Source organism: Euprymna scolopes, chromosome 23 (genome assembly GCF_053919585.1).
Source record: "Euprymna scolopes isolate OS-2025 chromosome 23, ASM5391958v1, whole genome shotgun sequence".
In the NCBI taxonomy this organism is placed as follows: Eukaryota; Metazoa; Mollusca; class Cephalopoda; order Sepiida; family Sepiolidae; genus Euprymna; species Euprymna scolopes.
The window spans coordinates 68,070,262-68,088,087 of NC_136504.1; the positions used below are offsets into that span (position 1 = coordinate 68,070,262).

The 17,826-nt window shown below is 31.6% G+C and overlaps 1 protein-coding gene across 4 annotated transcripts in view; it reads left to right on the plus strand.

Moving 5' to 3' along the window:
* The window catches only part of LOC145245978 (lethal(3)malignant brain tumor-like protein 3), a 140,016-nt gene that overhangs the window by 105,943 nt on the left and 16,247 nt on the right, over positions 1 to 17,826 (plus strand). For 3 of the 4 annotated variants that reach the window (XM_080107766.1, XM_080107768.1, XM_080107767.1), the window contains exons 13-16: positions 592 to 817; positions 7,285 to 7,387; positions 9,357 to 9,515; positions 11,429 to 11,671. In XM_080107766.1, the coding sequence (XP_079963892.1) occupies positions 592 to 817; positions 7,285 to 7,387; positions 9,357 to 9,515; positions 11,429 to 11,671 (731 nt within the window). The remainder of the gene's footprint in view (positions 1 to 591; positions 818 to 7,284; positions 7,388 to 9,356; positions 9,516 to 11,428; positions 11,672 to 17,826) is intronic. The other variant, XM_080107769.1, reaches the window with a different exon arrangement.

Genomic DNA, 17,826 nt, shown 5'->3' on the forward strand with positions numbered 1-17,826 from the left:
TTCCCTGCGTTTAATTCATCCTGTTGTTAGCAGTATTTTTCAGAATTATGTGGTTGCTTGGCAAAAGCTCATAATACAGAATTCCTTTCAAATTCCACCAGACAAAGCATAACTTTCTTGGAGTGAAGAGTTGCTTTTGGGGTTACTATGGGTGGCTCATCTCATTTACCTTATCACAGCATTATCCTATGATGGTTTTCTTACATTGTGGTAAATGATCAATTTCTCATTATCTGTAATAATTTCCTTTAAAAATGGTGCATTTTCATTCCATTTATAAAGCAAATCCCAGATTGAAATGCCATCCAAAAGGTTCTTTTCACTCGAGTCATGTGACACTCAAACACAAGTTCATGAATGGTGGATTTTGATATCTTAAGCCTTTCTGCTATTTCTTGTTACAGTTTTGCCAACTTAAGCGTTTTCACCATACATTGCACATATCTTGTTTGTGTGCAAGCCATTTTTTTTTTTTTCCTTTTTGAGAATTATTCAGACAATATGAAGTTGTCAGGCCCAGATAAGACTTTGGCCCATTCACATATTGTCAGCCTCACAATTAACTTATGCATTATATATATATATTTTTAGCGTCCACCTGTTGGTTTTGAAACTGGCATGAAAGTTGAAGTGGTTGACAAACGAAACCCGATACTTATTCGAGTGGCCACCATTGCTGCAATTGATAAACATCGTGTGAAAATTCATTTTGATGGCTGGTCAGAAATATATGATTATTGGCTTGATGATGACTGTCCAGATATTCACCCACCCGGCTGGTGTCACAGAACAGGACACACTCTTCAATCTCCTATTGGTAAGGTCACTTTTAATTCTTTTTTTCTTCTGTCTTCTTTTTCTAAAACATCTAATTTTCACGATACTTGTCATCATTGGTTACATGTTAATAAATGACCATCTGTTAACAGTGGAATTTCCTGCTCTAAGGGCACTGAACTAGAATTTTTGGTGCTTCTGCAGAATAGTGAAATTTAAAACATGCATTTCAGGTAAAAACACAATTACGTACTTGTGTGCCATGTCCAAATTAATATAAATTCAAAAAAATTACGAAAAATGATCCAGTAAAAGATGTGCTAGATCTAGTTTTTACAAGAAAAAAATCATACATACTACGGCTCGCACATATATTTTGAAATAGTGGATTTTATTTGAAAGCAAGGGAGATAAGTCAGTGTCAGAAAAAATTGGTCTGAAAAAACTGTTCCCCATAATATAAAACTCGATAAATTTTATTTTTTACTTTATTTTTCTAATGGATCATTTTTCATAATTTTGGGAATTTATTCTAATTTCCACATGACACGTAAGTATGTAATAGTGTTTTTACATAAAATATATTCATTCCAACATTCTGTAGAAGTATCAAATTTAAAATTTTTCTACTTTTCTACTTTAATAAATAAATTAGATAAACAAGTTTTTAAATATAAGGTGCGGAGGATATTTGTTTGCAAGATTACTATCTAGAAAGAAATAACAAAATATTTTTTTTAGATTTATTCATCTAACTTTGGTCAGTTTTTCTTGGAAGGCCAGATCCAGATCCAGATGCAGATAAAGTATAGTTAATGGAGTTCTCTAAAAAGCTAAGCCTAGGTCTTCTGGCTGGTTTGGCATAGTATTGATTCTTTTACCAGACGTACAGCCTATCTACAACAACCTGGTCGATCCAGTTTCATTACTCAGAATGTGGATGTAGCCATTCGTGTTCAACCAGAGGGCTCCAGGAAAAGAAATGGGGTGCTATGATGCTACCTTATTTTTACTGACACATACTTAGCAGAAATTTTGTGTATAAAAGCAAATAAATCAACCATAGTTAAAAGACAATCTGAAGACTTCTTGTCCATTTGCTACTACACTAAGATGTAGGGGAGGGCATCACTCCTTTACTTGAATTGCTCTACTTTTGTTTCTCACTTTATAATGCTGAGTATTTAGCAAGAGGTATCAAGTACCATTTTCTTTTTTTTTTTTTTTTTGAGTTTTTGGTATTACTCAATCAAGGATTGAATCCTGGCTCATTAATAAACGCTTTAATCATTAAGCTATTTATAATAATATTTTATAAATATATGTTGTTTTTACCTACAGACACTAATGTTTCATACTTATATAATTATAAGTATTAGAAGTGCTAATTATGATAATTACTGCCACCTTTGATTTTATAATATATATATGATTGTTGAGCTGGATTAAATCCGATGATATGAAATAAAATGGAGGTGGAAGGACCTGGATACTCAACGTACATTCGTGAACTTGCAATACCCTCAACAGTTTTTGGCAAATACAAAAAGAAAAGTACTAAACATTTACCATAACCGAAACCGAGACCATTCCCTAAATAGCCAGACACACAACAGACAATTAACATTACCAACTAATAAAAACAACGACACAATCTATAAGAACCTAAATAAGACAGGCATTCAAATAACAAAACTAAACTCTTTAACAATTAGGGATCTAACACGTAAAATTATAACTAATACCAACATTAACACCAAAGCCGGAATATATTCCATACCCTGCCTTGATTGTGGAAGAATACGTCGGAGAAACTAATTTAAATAAAAGAATATATGAACACTAAAGAGATGTAAAAAACAACAATACACTCAACGCCATATTTTGTCACATCATGGAAAACGACCACCATTTTGATTTTAACAAAGTAACTTTCCTTAAACACATACATAACAGATCCACACGACGTTTAATTGAGTCAGCTATAATCTCCCATTCCAGCAATATAATTAAGCAAAGAAAAGGTTTTTTCCACATTGCTCCCTTTCTGTCGAAAATAATTATTAAAGAGAACAACTTAGACACCGGTTAAACGCGATATAAAAAAAAAAAAAAAAAAAATAAATAAATAAAAATAATAAAAAAGAAATTCGTAATTTCACTTAATTTTATTATTTTTATTTTACTTATTTACTGTATTTTATTTTATCATTATCTATTTTTAGACTCCATTTTATCACCTTCTATTCTTATTTTTAGACATCATCTTTTAAGTTACTACGCTATTTTATCCCAATTCAATTATTTCTAATTTAAAAAAAAAAAAAAATTCTTTCGTAATCTTGTCATTTTATTTATTTAATCTATCACCGCTATATTTCCAAACACAATTTTTTTAATCTCTACGATATTTTAACTTTTAGACGTAATCCACTACACTAATTTACTCTAATTTATTTATTTTTTCTCTCATAAAATGTATATATATGTATATATGATATCTAATTTACATAAGGAAAACACGTTGCTCTCCCCCATCATTATATATAGCCCCAATCCTCCGACTCTTTCGTCAATGACCATCCCTCTTGAAGAAGCCCGCATAAATCGGGTGAAACGTTGAGTATCCAGGTCCTTCCACCTCCATTTTATTCAAAATATATATATATATATATATATATATATATACGTGCTTTGCACGGGACTTTGCTGCATGCTCGAGTACCTGCGTCACAGACACCTTTGCAGTAAGTGGATATTGTAAGAGCAACTATTACTTAAGGTGTTTAAAAAACATTTTTAATTCCTGCAGCGACTGAAATCCAAGTATGAACTTTAAAGCAAATAGGTTATATCAATGTTGACACTTATATTGTTACACATGAAAATTGAAATAATTATAAAGAATCGCAATGTTTAATTTGTTGAGTGGATAGGGTTGGGCGAGGGTGATCTGATTCAAATTCACAAAGAAGTCGGCCAGCGCCATGCTGACGGCCCCTGGGATGGTGACGAACCCCAATTGGTGTGCACGATCCCTAGGTGGGGGATGAAGAGCTGCACTAAATATGACCTTAACCTTTGACCTTGAAAAATGGTGTGCACCATCCCTAGGTCATTTCAGGTTTGGTCATGACCGATCCAGTGGTGTGGGCTGTAGGAGAGTATATATATACATAGCTATGACATTGACATTTAAGCTTAACCTTGAAAAATGGTGTGTACCATTCCTAAGTGGGGAAGCATCATCATCTCAGGTTTAGTCATGATTGGTCCAGTGATGTTGGCTATAGGAGAGTTGTGCACATACACACACACACACACACACACATGAATGTTACTACTTTATATATATAGATGGTGTGCTTCATCCCTAGATATGGGACCATTATCATGTCAGGTTTAGTCATGATTGGTCCAGTGGTGTCAACTGTAGGAGCTTTGTACATACAGACATACACACATACACATGAATTCTACTACTTTATATATATAAATATTTAAAATTTCAATTGGCACAACATAGTGTATTAACCTATCAAAACATTAACTGAAGAATCAGTTATATTTAGTAACTTTAACTCTGTGGACTGAGTTTCCTGTGTTTTCATGAAATTAAAGATATTTATGAAAGATCAAACTAATGTATACTGTCAGTTGGAATATATATATATATATATATATATATATATAGGTGTGCACCCTCACACACGAAACAACAAAAAAGCACAACAAGGCACGCACACACTTTCGCGAGTGCGCGCGCCCATACCCAGTACAGTACCATTTCTCTTAAACAAACAAACAACTAGAAATTAAACGTATGTATGTGCGCGCGTGTGTGCGTGTGTATATGTGTGTGTGCGTGGGTGTGCACATATGATTGTGTATGCGTGTGTGTATAATTATATATCATCTGTTATCTATGCTACATCTTGTTTGTATGTATACGTGCACTTATGTTTGAGTGACCGAATCCATGTATGCATATGTGCATGGATTGGAAAGGAAACTTCAACCAATATATACATAAGGTGGAATGTATGAATATGTGTATATATATCTTCTACCTATTCTCCATCTTACTTGTGTGTGTGTGAGTGCGTGTACGTATGTCGGAATGATTAAGCGCATATATACATGCGTGTTTTGGTGGGAAAAAAAAAAAAAAAAAAAAAGTGTATATATATATATATATATATATATATATATATATATATAAAATAAAAAATAATAAAAAAATAAAAATAATTGTTAGCGGTGGATGTATGCGAGTACGTGTGTGAGTGTGTAGGTGGGTATGTATATGTGTATATATGTATGCGAGTACGTGTGTGAGTGTGTAGGTGGGTATGTATATGTGTATATATGTATGCTCCTACATATATTTCTATGTACGTGTGTGTGTGCCTGCGTACGTGTGCGTGTGCATGTGTACATGTACATGAATGTATATGTATGCGTATGTGATTGTGTGTGAGTGTATGCTATACATGGGGAAAGAAAGTCTTTAAAAAGAACCCTAAAAGCCATAAAAACCTTCACCATATGGACTAAAAAACACTCTTTGAAACTAACTTTGACCGGTCACTGTGAACACTTAAAGTTGGAGACAGAACGTCTGAATACTGAACACACGCATCGCATCACTATGAAAAACATATTTAATATCAGCGGAGGCATATCTACAAACTCTCATTTTAAAGAAAAACTTTTTACGAAAATATCTGAAGAGAGCATCAATGAATATCTCCAACTGATGTTTCAGAATCTTATGTCTACACAGGCTAGGTCGAGAGTTGTTAATAACTAACGCCTCAATGATATTGAGATGCTAGTTCGACCTAGCACTGTATAAAACAGAAAACCACCCATCGGAATATTGATCGGCACACCTATTTATACTCAACAGGTGATTGCCAATGGCGGACTCATGAGCTTGGGAGTGCCCGGATGTTCTCGAAACCTGGTGTAGTCGAATATCCCGAGGGATATGTTGGGATATTCTCATTTCTAATCTTTGGGATGTTTTGCCAACGTAGTCAGCTCCACACTGACAAACGAATTTATAAACAACAGAGTTCTTTTGAATGGTTGGCAAAACATCTTTACGAAAAGAAGAGAAAAAGGTTCGAGTTGTGTAAACTACTCTAAGCATAGTAGCTGGAAAACAACGTTGAGTAGCAGAAGAAATCCTTTCAACAATATGAAGGCCAACAGGACCCAACCATGGTAATTTTAGATAAATGGGACAACGTGATGGACCAATATGTTTACCACTATTAAATGTAGTAATTTTACGTTCAATAGTAGATTTTATTATATTAATGGGATATCCATTATTAAGAAAAATATTTGTAATTTCACCAAGTTCCGTATCAAGACGGTTTGGTGAACAAATCATAAGTGCACGATGCGTAAGAGTGCTAATGAGGTTTATTTTTCTAGACTGAGGGGCAAAAGAAAACCAATTAAGATAGAGCCCTGTAAATGTAGGTTTTCTATAAACAGAGGTCTCAAACGTAGTACCAACTTTAGAAACACGAACGTCGAGGAATGGGAGAGAGCTACAGTCTTCAACCTCCATAGTAAATTGTAAAGATGGATGCAGGTTGCAAAGAAGACGAAGAAACTGTTCAGCTTCGCTCCGAGAGGGAAAGCATGCAAAAGTATCATCAACGTAGCGTGTGTAGAATGCTGGCTTAGTAATTTTGGAAAATAATTCGTTTTCCAAAAATCCAACGAAAATGTTGGCTAACGAAGGACCAAGAGGGCTACCCATAGATATTCCATCAATTTGACGGTACATAATGTTGTTGAAACTAAAGGAGACTGATTTAGTAGCAAGTTCCATCAGTTCAACGAAAATTCGTTCAGAAAATTGTGGAGATTTTAAGGGGCCACGGTATAGATAGTCAGCACAAATACCAATGGTTTCATCCAAAGGTATATTAGTAAAAAGACTATTAATGTCAAAGGAAGCCAAGAACTCGGTATTTTTAGATAAAGGTAATTTTTGTATCTGAGATACGAATTGAAAAGAATCAGAGATACAATGGACCGAATAAAAAGAAAGCACAGGTTTAAGAAGATCAACCAGCCATTTACCAAGTTCGTGTTGTGCAGAACCCAACATAGATAAAATGGGTCGCAAAGGAATGTTGGGTTTATGGACCTTGGGTAAACCGTACATTCTAGGCCTTTGAGAACCGATGGGTCGGATTCTATCATAAATCTCCTTAGAAATAAATCCGCTTTTATGAAGTTGAAGAAATCTTTTCTGGATTTTTATTTCCATACGAAAAGTATCATCATGGCTTAAATCACCCAAACGGAGAAATTTACTTTTATCGTCCAAGATTTGTAACATTTTGGGGATATAATCCGTTTTGTTAAGTATATATATATACTCTTGCACAAGTAATTGAACTCTCCGATGATTTCTCCCATAACACTAAATTACACATGAACATATATATGAATGTTAATTTGTCCCCTTATTTTTAGGTCCTGGAGATTTAGCTCCAGTTCAAGGTCAGAGTGGATGTCCAACTCCTGGTTGCAAAGGTATCGGTCACATCAAAGGTGCTAAATATGCTGGCCATTACAGGTAAGTCACTTTGTGTGATGAGATTATAACTATACATCTATTTATTCAGACCATATAGTTCTCCGACTATTAAACTATCCTCTCTCCTGTGGATCTTACATAGTTAATCCATTGAACAGTTTAGGCTTAAGAATGATGTGTATATAAAAGAGGAAACATGATATTTTATATTATTTAATTGAAATTCATTATTGAGATGATTATTATTTATTAATTTATTTATTGCGGACTATTATCCTCATCTTTTTTTAGTTGTTTCACAACGTTTCAGCCAACTATTCCTCTGGCCTTTGTCAAATGGTAACCGCGACGGGATAAGAGCTCCGAATCTCCTAACTTTATCCTTAGCAATTACTGCCTTCCATAGTTGTTGTTGTCTCACATTTTTGGTTGCGGTTACCACCTGGTGAAGGCCAGAGGAATAGTTCTTCCTATTCATTCATTTTTAGTTTTTAACTGTTATGTCATTCTCTGATGATTCTTTTGAAAAGGATCAGACGAAAACTGCCTTTAAGAAAATTTTTATTAGTTTTATATTTTTTTTTCTTAAATTCATCCTTCCTTTTTGTTGCGGTCCTGGATATGACCTTAAACTATATCCAGTGGTGAGGCCCCAGCTTGTGGGCTTTGGGGAGTGTGGAGCCACCCTTTAATTACCATTGCTCCTAGGTCCACTCTGACCCGGAGTGGTAGTACCTGTTAGGGTTCCAACTATGGGTTAAATAGAAACCGACTTGAAAACAACAAATATATTCTATTAAAAATTTTTTCTTCAAAATCTTTGGATTCAGCATTAAAAGGGTTGATATGCTGTAAAACAAAAAAGGGTTGATATGCTGTAAAACAAAAGCAACCAACCAACCAATCCTTTTTGTTGCACCAAAAATCTTATATATAAGTACATATATATTTTCAAAATGTGAGATGATATAACTATTTTCAGTCAAACAACATCACAGCTCACAAGCTGTTGTGACATTGTTTGACTGTGGAAAAATATATATATATATATATATATATATATATATATATATATATATATATATATATATATATAATTATAAAAGTCTGGACCTGGCTTGCTTGCATCTTGTCTTCGACGATTGGGCGATTCCATCTTTTACAAAACATGACAGCTACACACTCACTCATTCACACACACACGCCATTCTTAACATGGGGAGGTTGGGATGTTTATTCTAAACGCTGTTCTTAACATGACAATACTCTAAGAAGTGAAGTGAAAAACTCGTAATTGTTTTGTTTACACGTAAAAAAAAAAAAAAGGCAACATAAAACTGGAATTTACTTTAATACTATTGGTGGAAGAGTTGAAAAGAAGAGGAAGACTTGAACAACAAACGGAAACAGCTAGGACTGCTAGGACTGATTTTGATCACTCTAAACATTCCATATACAGTGAGAATTCCTAATCTCTAAATCTTCTGTTTATACTTTCCATCATTATTCGAATGGACCAGTTTTCCGTAATTTTATCTATCCATACTGATTTACAAATTTCCTTAATTACTTTTTGTACATTCAAAAAGTACCTGCATGTTATCGGCCCAAACCATCACTACTCGCCAGTGAAAGCCAGATTATTTCATTTCAGCCATGACCGCCATTGTCTGCATTTGTTTAGGAACGTGGTGGCCACCAACAACAGCCGTAGTTTACTTTTTTGTGAGGGGGGGGGGGGGTAGACCTCCACCGGGCAATGCCAGATAATGGGTCCTCCTAGTATAATAATATGGTTGTGGCACAGAGACTAAGAAATGAGGGTGGGAAGTTGTATGTTTTGGTTTCAATTCTAACTGATGGCACCCAAGTCATATATATATTTTTAGTTTGTATCTCACTAATATATATTTGGTTCAATATAGCAATTGATAAAGAATTGTCTCTATAATAATAAATACTTAATCGGCATGAATTAAAATATCATATCTTTTTTGTTTTCTCTTAGTGCTTCTGGCTGTTCATATTCTCAGTCAAATATGAATAAAGAAACTCCACTGCAGGACCGTTTGGGTTCAACTCGCAATGAAGAAGGGACAAGTGCTGTACCTGTTGGGCAAAAGTCAGTCCGACCAATCGAATCACCTGTTGTAACATCAGAAAATTCGTAAGTCATTAATTTTTTTAATTTTATTTATTTTTGAAAATTTTTTTCAATACCTCATCTCTTTTAATTAACAAATAGTTTATAAGATTCATTACTGTTATATTATCTACAATATTAATGATGAGAAAAAAATTACATCACACAAGTGAATGGAAATGATTTTTCATTATTTTGTAATTTACTTGACAATGGAGTTGGAAACCTACACTCTTTCACCTGCTGAACACTATCAAAACCATAAATTCAGCCTCACCTCATTTTACAGTTGAGATGATTACATTGAACGGACGTAGATTCTGATAATAGTATAACAACATGTGCTTCAGTGCAAGAACACACAGTGCCTCATTTTTTTAGTAATTCCTGTATCCCTGCTCATTCTTCTCTTTCACTTCTTTTTCTCTTCTTTTTTTGCTCCCTTTCTTATTCTCTCTTCTCTGCCAAGAAACTTAAATGTGACGTACATCTCTTCATTCAATATCTGCCTACTTATCTCTCCAGTCTGTCTTATTCTTTAATAGTTATTTGAAAACTAGTCAGTTCTGCCAAAAAATTTATCGTTTCTCCATACACTTAGAATTTGTACTTTGGTTTTTCTCAAATAGTCAATAAAGTATGTACTACATTGTGGCCTTTTTACTTTGAGTAGATGCATTGAATGTTTTTTAATAATATTCATACCGGCATAATAAATAATGTTTTTAAATACTAAATCCAAGTCTGCACAAATCAACAGTTGTAATAATAAATCCGTGATGAGTCAGAAATACTTTCACATAAAACGTAATTTTTAAAGAAAGAAAAATGCAATAGAAAATCAGTCACACTACTAAGTGATGTAACAGCCATTGTAACACTACTAAGTGATGTAACAGCCATTGTAACACTACTAAGTGATGTAACAGCCATTGCTCTCAAACTACTTTAAAACAGTTTAAAAGTAATATAAACTACACTAGACACATCCACAATGCTGGCATTTTCTTATTTGTCATTGCTTTAGACAATAATATCTAATTAAACAAGATTAATTTGTTGGAGCAGAATTCAGGGGGAGGTGATATATTCAGCAACATTTTAATGTTATTATGTAGCAATTTGGAAAATATTAAATCTAGATATTATTTAACATTTTTAAAGGTTCTCGTTGGACTATTATCCTTATCAAGTTATTTCTCTTTGGATTATTGTGAGAGACTTGGGGCAAGAAGGGGACAAGAAACTCTGAATAGCTTAATTGTTTTGTTATAGTGTATTGTATTAAACAGGATACTTTGTGTTGTCCAGAAAAAATAATAGTAATGATACATTTGGTAAATGTGCTTTATTATAAAACTGTATACTAAACAACGCACTGAGCATTCAAGGAGACATATGAAAAGTGGTGAAGGGGGATAGCAAGAGAGGTAGTGGGAGATAAATTTTTTGTTGTTTATGATGTTAATGCCAGATAGCCTGGCAAGTCTAATATAAATTAAATCCGTCAAATTTTTTTTCTATATACCAGTGTAATGTACAGATATTTAGTTCAGATTAGATTTTTTTTCTATGTTCTTTGTTTGAATATAATGTCTCGGTTAAGTTTCTTTCTGAAAATAATTATTCTGGGTAGGAATGATTATAAACTAGAGATATTCCTCCTTATTGATGTAATCAGTCTGTGTTTAATAATGCAAAAGGTTTGCCATTTTGTTATCAATTTCATATATCAGACAAGTTTTTACTGTTACTAGACCAGAAAAATGAAAAATTTCTGCCCAGAATTCCTAGATAGTATCTTCCCTTTTTTTTCTTCACCCAAAGCACTAGATACCAACTATGGGGAGAGGATTAACCCTAAAGAAATACTCTTAATCTGCTGTCCTTCTGGACATGTGCGAATATATAATAAATGTGTTTTGCTGCTGTTTCAGGCTCAAGTGTCCTACCCCTGGGTGTTATGGGCAGGGTCATGCGACCGGCAAATTTACTTCACATCATAAACTCTCTGGGTGTCCTTATACTGAGAAGAATTTACAGAAGATGTCCCCAGCAGAAGTGAATGAGAAGTTAGTGGAGGAGGAGGAAGAGGAGGAGAAGAAGAAGAAAGATGAGTCAAATAGTTCTGAAGACCCCCCAACTTCAACAAAGCCCGTATCCCCTGCAATTACTAAGAAGTATGTCATTAAATGTCCATCTATGTACATATACATATATATATATATATATATGTGTATATATATATAACAAGAACTGAGGATGTTGTTTGGTATCTTGTTTGCTTGTTACCGTGTATACTTCATGTGTGCATGAGTGCTTTAGATGGTGGGAGGAGTGTTGAAGGATGAGAAAAATGAAATAATGTAAATAATTAAGAGAAGGAAAGAGGGTGTATTATGATATCTATATACCTCACACACACACACACATATATAATTATTTATTTTTACTATAATAATTAAATACCTACAGACACTAGTGTTTCATCCTTTTGGGAATCTTCAGTGCAGGTTGTCACGATTAACACCAGTCGAACGATTCGAACTTGGCAACACGAGACATCTCTGGCTCGATTAGCAAAGACCGTATCTATTCGGCTACCATTAACCGCGTGAAATAACGTTGAATTTAAACATTTTTTAATTTTAAATGTTTTTTTACGTCAGTCAGACAGTGATCTAATCGTTATACGATGATCTATGCATAAGAGCTAAATTGACGGACTTTAATTCAACTGAAAGTGCTCAACGATAAACGAATTTCTTAAAGGGGCTGACATAATTAGTTTTTTTTACTATAATAATTAAATACCTACAGACACTAGTGTTTCGTCCTTTCGGGAATCTTCAGTGCAGGGTGTCGCGATTAACACCATTCGAACGATTTGAACTCGGCAACATGTGACATCTCTGGCTCGATTAGCAAAGACCGAATCCATTCGGCTACCATTAACCATGTGAAAGTGAAATAATGTTGAATTTAATTTATATATATATATATATCTATATATATATATATATATATATATATATATATATATATATATATATATATATTTATTTATTTATTTATGCAGCATTCTTTCCTTTAAGGATGTTTCTTCAAATAATATTGACAATTCCTGTTTACATAGTTTGGTTCTGATCCTTTTTAGTTTTCTTAGTTTTTTCCAGAAACAAGAAAACTAATGTCTGTCAGATGCATCCATAGCAATCTTCAGGGATAGTTAATTGTAAAGATGTCAGGATATTTTGATTGCTGATGACACGACCCTCTATTCTGGTATTGCTTCTCGCTCATCTTCATTGGATCGGTTGAAATATGCAGTTGATCTACAAGTTGATTTGGATTCTATTATGGATTGGTGTAAGAAATGGCTTGATTCGCTTAATCCTGTTTAGATTCAGCTATTCTTTCAATCGCAGGCATGTTCCTTTTCTTCCTGAGATGCTTATAAATGGCTCTGCTCTTGATGTGAAATCGACTCTAAAACTTAGATTTGATGAGAAAGAAAAACCTTCTTGAGGTCCATATATTAAACCGATTGCTCTTTCTGCTTCTTGTAAAATTCATTCCTTCTATTGCTCTAAACAATTTTTCACACCTGGAGCTATTCTCTATCTCTATAAATCTACTATCAGACCATGTATGGAATACTGCTGTCATATTTGAGCTGATGAATCTGTGTCCCATTTGAAGTTTCTTGATAAATTGCAGAAACATATCTGTAATTTGATTGATCCCATCATTTGTTCTTCACTGCAACCTCTTTTTCACGTGATGTTGCTAGTCTCAGTCTTTTCTACAAGTATTATTATGGCATGTGTTCCTCACAATTGTCTGATTTATTCCCTGCTTTTTTTGTTCCAGATCATTTGACTTGTTGATCTAGAGATCTCCATCAATTTGTTGTTTTAATACCTTATTGTAATACAATATTCCAGTAGCTTCTTTCCAAGAACTGCAAGGTTGTGGAACTCTCTTCCTGCTCACTGTTTTCCATCTACCCATAAAGCCTTGGTCTTTTCAAAACTAAGGTCAATAGGCATCTCCTGTCTTTGTAATAATCATTTCTCATTCTTGTTAGCTCCTTACATCACCAGCTTCAATAACAGTTTAAATATACTTGTAGTACGCCATCTTTACATTAAGTACTACAATTCTTGTTCTCTATATAATCTGTTTTGCTCTAAATATAAATATCTTTCTTAACTATATCTGTGTCTGAACCTTTCTTACTGACATTTCCGGTCTGCAACATAAAGAAATATATCTGTTTTTATAACAATTAAAAAAAAAAATTAAATGTATCGTACCAACCTTCATTTAATTTTTTACTATTTTAAAGATACATTTCACACTCTATGTGACTCTCTACGATATGTTTGGATGTCTGCTAAAAACTTTTGACAGACGCGACGAAAATTTACAAACTCGGTATCACATCGAAGCTCCATTCTTTGCTCGAAAAATATTGAAAAATTGGCCAAAAACGTTAACTTTTTCACCCCGAAATTGACAATTTTCGACAGGTGGGTGGGGGGGGCAACAAAAACGGTCCTCTTGTGACAATGACCAATTCTACGCATGCGTCAGATGATGTCGTGACCTGATTTACTTTAAATAGTTGAAAAACCGAATAAATTTCATGTACGTCGCGTTAGCTCAGTTCGTTAAGGCCTTGGTTCATTATCTAAACGTTTTGGGTTTGAATCGTGGTGTGAGATGGTTTTTTTTTTTTTTTTTTTAATTTAAATATTGAACCAGTGTTATTTAAGCCATTTTTCACGTAACGTTCGTTTTTCTGCTTTTTTTTTTTTTTTTTTTTACTTCGCTTATTCTTAGTGACACCCAAAAACACCCGGGTACCCACCGATTTTTTAAATTTTAATATCAGAACAGGCTTATTTAAGCCATTTTTCACATGTTCGTTTTCTGTTTTCATCGTTCGTTTGCCTTACGTTAGTTTTTTTTTGTGTTTTTTTTTATTGTTTGATTGCCGCATAGCGGGGAAAACAGAAACTGGCTTCTGCAACTTCACGTTGTCGCACCTGCTAATTTCGGTTTATAAACGTCAACTTAACACACTTATCAATTCATCTGTTCCTGCGGTCGAGATGGTTAGGACGCAGGGTTTTTTTTTTCCATTTCCTTTCCACTTCCGCGTCAAACGTTCGGCCTACCTTTATACTAAAACTATTTTTTTTCTTTTACACCTCCAAACAACCGGCCAAGGTTTTTTTTTTTTTTTAATAGGGTTGTTTTAATCTCCCCCTCCCCCACCACCACCAACACACACCTCCAAACACCCGGGCAATGCCGGGTACCCCTGCTAGTTCAATATATATTGTTGAATATATTTTAATTTAATATATATTGTTGAACATACTTTAATTCAATATATATTGTTGAATATATTTTTAATTCAATATATATTGTTGAATATATTTTAATTTAATATATATTGTTGAACATACTTTAATTCAATATATATTGTTGAATATATTTTAATTTAATATATATTGTTGAACATACTTTAATTCAATATATATTGTTGAATATATTTTAATTTAATATATATTGTTGAATATATTTTAATTTAATATATATTGTTGAACATACTTTAATTCAATATATATTGTTGAATATATTTTTAATTCAATATATATTGTTGAATATATTTTAATTCAATATATATTGTTGAATATATTTTAATTCAATATATATTGTTGAATATATTTTTAATTACATATATATATTGTTGAATATATTTTAATTCAATATATATTGTTGAATATATTTTTAATTCAATATATATTGTTGAATATATTTTTAATTCAATATATATTGTTGAATATATTTTTAATTCAATATATATTGTTGAATATATTTTTAATTCAATATATATTGTTGAATATATTTAAGTACCTTTCTTTGAATTAGTAAAACTTAATGATATTTTTATATCTGATCTTTTTGACGGTATATTTTTAGTTATTTTTAAACAAATAATTTACTTTGGGTCTTCACTGTAATCAGTGAAATTGGTGTTTCACATGTTTAGTGTGAAGTGTTGACACCAAATATCAACCCACAATTCTACCCCCACCCTTTTTGACCAGGGGTGGGGTAAAGTTTGAATTTTAAAATTTCAATTTAACTAAATTTACTAATCATTGAGAAAATTTTGGTCACAGCAAGATAATGCCATGTTATATATGTATGGTATTGATTGGTTATATTTTTAATATATATATATATACATATATAATTTAATATATTTTAAATTCAATTAAATTTAATTTAACTAAATTTACTAATCATTGAGAAAATTTTGGTCACAGCAAGATAATGCCATGTTATATATGTATGGTATTGATTGGTTATATTTTTAATATATATATATATATACATATATAATTTAATATATTTTAAATTCAATTAAATTTAATTTAACTAAATTTACTAATCATTGAGAAAATTTTGGTCACAGCAAGATAATGCCATGTTATATATGTATGGTATTGATTGGTTATATTTTTAATATATATATATATATATACATATAATTTAATATATTTTAAATTCAATTAAATTTAATTTAACTAAATTTACTAATCATTGAGAAAATTTTGGTCACAGCAAGATAATGCCATGTTATATATGTATGGTATTGATTGGTTATATTTTTAATATAATTTAATATATTTTAAATTCAATTAAATTTAATTTAACTAAATTTACTAATCATTGAGAAAATTTTGGTCACAGCAAGATAATGCCATGTTATATATGTATGGTATTGATTGGTTATATTTTTAATATATATATATATATACATATATAATTTAATATATTTTAAATTCAATTAAATTTAATTTAACTAAATTTACTAATCATTGAGAAAATTTTGGTCACAGCAAGATAATGCCATGTTATATATGTATGGTATTGATTGGTTATATTTTTAATATATATATATATATATATATATATATATATATATATATATATAATTTAATATATTTTAAATTCAATTAAATTTAATTTAACTAAATTTACTAATCATTGAGAAAATTTTGGTCACAGCAAGATAATGCCATGTTATATATGTATGGTATTGATTGGTTATATTTTTAATATATATATATATATATATATATATACATATATAATTTAATATATTTTAAATTCAATTAAATTTAATTTAACTAAATTTACTAATCATTGAGAAAATTTTGGTCACAGCAAGATAATGCCATGTTATATATGTATGGTATTGATTGGTTATATTTTTAGTTTAATTTTTGGCTAATATTCCTGCTGCTTGTTGTGTACTTTCTACCTTCTAACTTACTTGCCAAAGTGTTTTTTTCTTTTGTCCGCTTACTGACTTTAGTTTTGGTAATGTTGTTCACTATTGCTACTATTGGTACCAGTTATTGATACTAATAAATATAGATTCGCTACAAAAGTTAAGTTTACTTTAAATTCAAATAAATTTATTGAATAAAATAAAAAAATTAATTTAGATATTTAAACTTTATCACCTAAAAAGATAAAGGATTTAAGATTTAAAGTTAAAATTCAAATTTGATACAAAATGATGAATCTGAATTACCATATATTTCGGCATATAAGACGCCCCTTAAAGTTTAAAAAAAATAATCTTTAAAAACCAATATTTCATAAGATCCCAGGTGTTGCCTAGGCTAAACAAACATGGTTTAGCAGTCGTTTTATATAACCGATATATGGTAAATTAATTAAAATTTGCTTTACTTTTGTACCTCATCTTACTGACAATCGCCTTATATGCTGAAAGAGATGGTATATCAATAAATGTATAAAAAAAGATTTTATTTATAATTAAATACATTTTTAAATAAAACTTTTATTTATATCAAAGGTAAAAAATCATAATCATTTATATTTATAAAAAGTTAGGTATGTGTAGATATTTATATATCTGAATGTACAGGATCCACTCCCAAACTTATTAACTGATCTTTATGAATTATTTTTAACACAGCTGCTAGGTGTGTGGATGAGTAATATGGACTATATTTAGTTTTATCTAAAAGGAGTAAAAAGGGGTGAAAGCACTTTATGAACATTCAGGTACTCCAAATTTTGTAAAATTTTAACAATATTTATTAGATTTCAATTAATAAATACTGAATCAAAATTGGAAGTGCAGTCATATCTAACAATATCACATTACAAAAACGCCTTCCAGACAGCAATTCAATTTTTAGTGCTGAAACAACAGCTTTATAATTAGCCTTGAACATTACCCTTAAAACCAACTCAAACAAATACATAATCCACT